This window comes from Myotis brandtii, unplaced genomic scaffold (assembly GCF_000412655.1).
Source record: "Myotis brandtii unplaced genomic scaffold, ASM41265v1 scaffold1763, whole genome shotgun sequence".
Classification (NCBI taxonomy): Eukaryota; Metazoa; Chordata; class Mammalia; order Chiroptera; family Vespertilionidae; genus Myotis; species Myotis brandtii.
This window is the reverse complement of record NW_005356530.1, coordinates 203,194-204,474: the sequence shown is the minus strand read 5'-3', so window position 1 is coordinate 204,474 and position 1,281 is coordinate 203,194. Positions and strand designations below refer to the sequence as shown.

The 1,281-nt window shown below is 57.2% G+C and overlaps 1 protein-coding gene across 1 annotated transcript in view; it reads left to right on the top strand.

The window, feature by feature from the left end:
- Positions 1 to 1,281, top strand: part of BRSK1 (BR serine/threonine kinase 1) — a 16,296-nt gene that overhangs the window by 7,611 nt on the left and 7,404 nt on the right. The window contains exons 8-9 of the mRNA XM_014537331.1: positions 791 to 822; positions 1,139 to 1,279. Coding sequence (XP_014392817.1) covers positions 791 to 822; positions 1,139 to 1,279 — 173 coding nt within the window. The remainder of the gene's footprint in view (positions 1 to 790; positions 823 to 1,138; positions 1,280 to 1,281) is intronic.

Sequence of the window (1,281 nt, the reverse complement as noted above, 5' to 3'; positions counted from 1 at the left end):
ATATAATTACATATTGTTTTTGTGATTAATCACTATGCTTTCATTATGTTCAATTTGTAACAATGAAAATACATCCTGCATATCAGATATTTACATGACGATTCATAACAGCAGCACAATTACAGTTATGAAGTAGCAACGAAAATAATTTTACGGTTGGGGGTCACCACAACATGAGGAACTGTATTAGAGGGTCGCGGCATTAGGAAGGTTGAGAACCACTGCCCTAGGGCAATCTATTTTTTAAAAAAATATATTTTTATTGATTTCAGAAAGGAAGGGAGAGGGAGAGAGTGATAGAAACATCCATGATGAGAGAGAATTACAGATCGACTGCCTCCTGCACACCCCACACTGGGGACCGAGCCCGCAACCCGGGCATGTGCCCCGACTGGGAATCGAACCTGACCTCCTGGCTCATAGCCACGTTGGTCGGGCTCCCTAGGGGAGTCCAGGACTGGCCTGTCTGTCCCTCGGGTGACAGCTGGGAGGGGAGTCCCTGGGTGAGCCCCCAGTCACTCCAAAAAGGGGAGAGAGACCCCTTCTGGATGCCACTGCGCACGTGGCCATGTAGCCTGGCCGGTCCACAGGATTCGGATTGTATGTGCGCGAGGCAATACGCTCACTGGCCACTTGGGGGAGACATAAGCCGTCATCCCGCCCTTGGTGATGGGGAGAGTAGGGGGAGCCATTAGGGACCCCCCAACCCCACCCCATCAACAGTCATGGCTTCCAATTGTGATCATATGACCTCAATTCTGCTTCTCTACAATCCCCCCATCTCCCACAGCTGGAGCAAATTCAGAAACATCCTTGGTACCTGTGAGTATGGGGGGGCTGGACCCCTGGGTCCCTGGGGGAGGGAGAGGGGCCCGAATATCAAAGGCCCCCCAAGCAGGAGAGCCAGAGCCGGCCAGGGGGTGGGATGCCGCGGATCCTGAACGAGGAGGGGCCAGGGAACCTGGACCCTTGGGTCCTAGGGGAGAAGACACAGGTGGGGGCGCTGGGGGTCCAGACCCCTGGGTCTGCGGGAGGGTGGGGGGCAGGACTCCTGGGTTCCCCCGGAAAGGCGCAGACTGGGACCCAGGACCCCTGAGGGTTCGAGCCCGGGCTCCCTCTGCTGTTTCTCCCCGCCCAGGGGTGGGAAACATGAGCCGGACCCGTGCTTGGAACCGACCCCGGGCCGCAGGGTGGCCATGCGGAGCCTGCCGTCCAACGGGGAGCTGGACCCCGACGTCCTGGAGAGCATGGCTTCGCTGGGCTGCTTCAGGGACCGGGAGC